The sequence below is a fragment of the Montipora foliosa genome, chromosome 6 (genome assembly GCF_036669935.1).
Source record: "Montipora foliosa isolate CH-2021 chromosome 6, ASM3666993v2, whole genome shotgun sequence".
NCBI classification, from domain to species: domain Eukaryota; kingdom Metazoa; phylum Cnidaria; class Anthozoa; order Scleractinia; family Acroporidae; genus Montipora; species Montipora foliosa.
In genome coordinates this window covers 9,642,626-9,645,125 of record NC_090874.1, presented here as the reverse complement: position 1 = coordinate 9,645,125, position 2,500 = coordinate 9,642,626, and the positions used below count along the sequence as shown (strand labels likewise).

At 42.6% G+C, this 2,500-nt stretch overlaps 1 protein-coding gene across 3 annotated transcripts in view; it reads left to right on the top strand.

Moving 5' to 3' along the window:
• The window catches only part of LOC138008668 (uncharacterized), a 16,786-nt gene that overhangs the window by 11,830 nt on the left and 2,456 nt on the right, over positions 1-2,500 (top strand). For all 3 annotated transcript variants that reach the window (XM_068855976.1, XM_068855979.1, XM_068855977.1), the window contains exon 6: positions 1,522-2,500. This exon is cut by the window's right edge and continues 2,456 nt beyond it. In XM_068855976.1, coding sequence (XP_068712077.1) covers positions 1,522-2,500 — 979 coding nt within the window. The remainder of the gene's footprint in view (positions 1-1,521) is intronic.

Sequence of the window (2,500 nt, the reverse complement as noted above, 5' to 3'; positions counted from 1 at the left end):
TTTGGGCCCGCTTTTTCAAAAACCTGCTTTTAAGTTAATCCTGGATGAAACAACAATCGTGCTTTCAACTTTGCACGTCGAAAATGCCTCAACACTGACAATTTTAGGCTGTAGAATATAAAAAATTCTAAATTGTAGGTGGTTGACTAAATTTCTTCAAAAAAACCTTCCTTTGATAGGTGAATTAACTGCAATTGAATTTTCTATAATTCAGGATTAGCTTTAAAGATCACCTTTGAACAGCTTGGTCCTGATCGTTATCACAGATAGGGTATGCCTCGCGAACTTTCTCACTACAATCCAAGGCTCCCTTTCGCCCTATATGGCTTTTCCGCTTAATGAACCTGCATTTTGCAGTCAATTTATTTAAAAAAGAAATCCAGAGTAGATGATTCCTTTATCAATTGTTTGTGTTGGAGCGAGTTTCAATCGAGTGTCGTAAAACCAAAACCAAAGTAATTACTTTGGCCAATCAAAAAAGACGGAGACAATCCAGTAAACCAATCAAAACTCGAAATAATTACGCATAGCCGACACAAAGCGCGGGAAAATGTGCACGCGCGAGCCACGATTGGTTTTGGTTTCACTTCTGATTGGTTGAAAAAGTGACGCGAGAACTTTGAACCATCACTGAGTGAAGTAATGCAAAACCAACGTAATTCAGTAATTACTTTCGACACTCAATTGAAAACCGCTCAAAAGTGCAACTGAACTCAAATATTTTTCGTCTACAGTATCAATATCCTTTTCTAAAGCCAACATGTTTTACCATTCTCACCTCTCACCTTTTTGTCTGCCGGGCAAGACGCGCGCAGTTATCAAAACAAGCAATAATTTGAACCTACGACCGTGATGGGTCATGGGTCTATTCTCGGTTTTACGTCTCAAACTGCTTTGCAATGCAAAATTTATTTGAAAACAGGAATGCAAAGCAGTTTGACGAAAAATCGAGAATAGACCCATGCCTCTTACATCACGGTCGTGGGTCCAAATTAAATTACTGCTAATTCTGCCGAGTTTACGTGGCTTGCACGACTCAGAAAAAGCGAACTTTTTGTGTAACAATGGTGACATATGTTTGCATTGGATGGGGAGATTTTTATTAGGAACTAAAAATATTTGAGCTCAGCAAGGGAGTTCTTTTCTTAATGTGCACCTAGGGAGAGCAACCTCGTTCCCAGGACCCCTCAAGGATGAGCTCCTTGGAACGAGCTTGCTTGGGACTCTCTCTAGGCCTTCAGAGAACGAAAGAAAACCTCTGCACGGATCTCCTCGATGTCGTCCTGAACTTTGGACGAATTCATTTAACTCTTAACCGGTTTCAAACCCGCTATATAACCAGTTTGAATTTTAACGCATGCTCAATGTCGGAAGAGTGGAAGTGACGTTGCGGCGTGCATGCGTGACAGTACATCGAGGAGATCCGTGCAGAGGTTTCCTTTCATTCTAGCTAAATCAAGGAAACCTCTGCACGGAACGAAAAAACGGAAGTAGGCCTGATCTGCCCTTTGTTCAATTTAGGTAAATTTGAATCTGAGCTCCCAGAGGCTCGACGAGGATTACCAGGAAGCGAACCTCTGGATCGCTGGCCACACATTTTCAAGGATTTTAAATCCCAAGGCTACGCTACACTATTCAGCGAGGACTGCCCAGCGTATGCAGCTTTCAATTATCGACTTCATGGGTTCAACGAAACCCCAACGGATCATTTCTCGAGATGTTTTTGGCAAGCCGCGCGGATGACCTCACCTAACTGTGTTCACAGCAAACCACACCATCAAATTCACTTTGATTACATCAGATCTTTTGCCAACGCTTATCCACAACGGCCTAAATTTGGATTATTTTTCATGACAGAGATTTCTCATAACAATTTAAATACGGTTTATCAATGTGCGGATGATTTTGCTTCCTTGTTGAAGGATTTGCATCAGGGGAATGCTCTGAATCGTACACTGTTGATCGTTATGTCTGACCACGGGGCAAGAGTCGGTGAAGCCAGGGAAACATTTCAAGGGAAATTAGAGGAACGGCTGCCGCTGATGGCTTTCACTCTTCCAAGATGGTTTTCGCAACAATATCCTGGCCTTGTTCAGAATCTTAAAGGAAACAGTAAGCTTGTTACCTCCCCATTTGACTTGTACGCGACGTTTCGACATCTTATAAGCTTTCCCCAAACCCCTAATAACTTAATGAGGGGAGAGAGTCTCTTTAGTAAACTCGATCAATCACGTGATTGCCAAAGTACAGGAATTGCGGAACATTATTGCCCATGCCTGCAATGGAAAGAGGTCGATACACGAGAAGATCACGTGCGGGGCGCAGCCGAAGCAATTCTTCATCGCATAAATAACTTAACAGCTTCAGAGCCTCTAGGCTTAAGCCTTTGTTTACGTTTGCAACTTCACGAGGTCTCATCAGCTTATCAGAAAATTGCGAATGTTAAGGTGGCGCAGTACCTTGGTTCTGCCGATGCCGACGGGAGGAAACCGATGTTTTT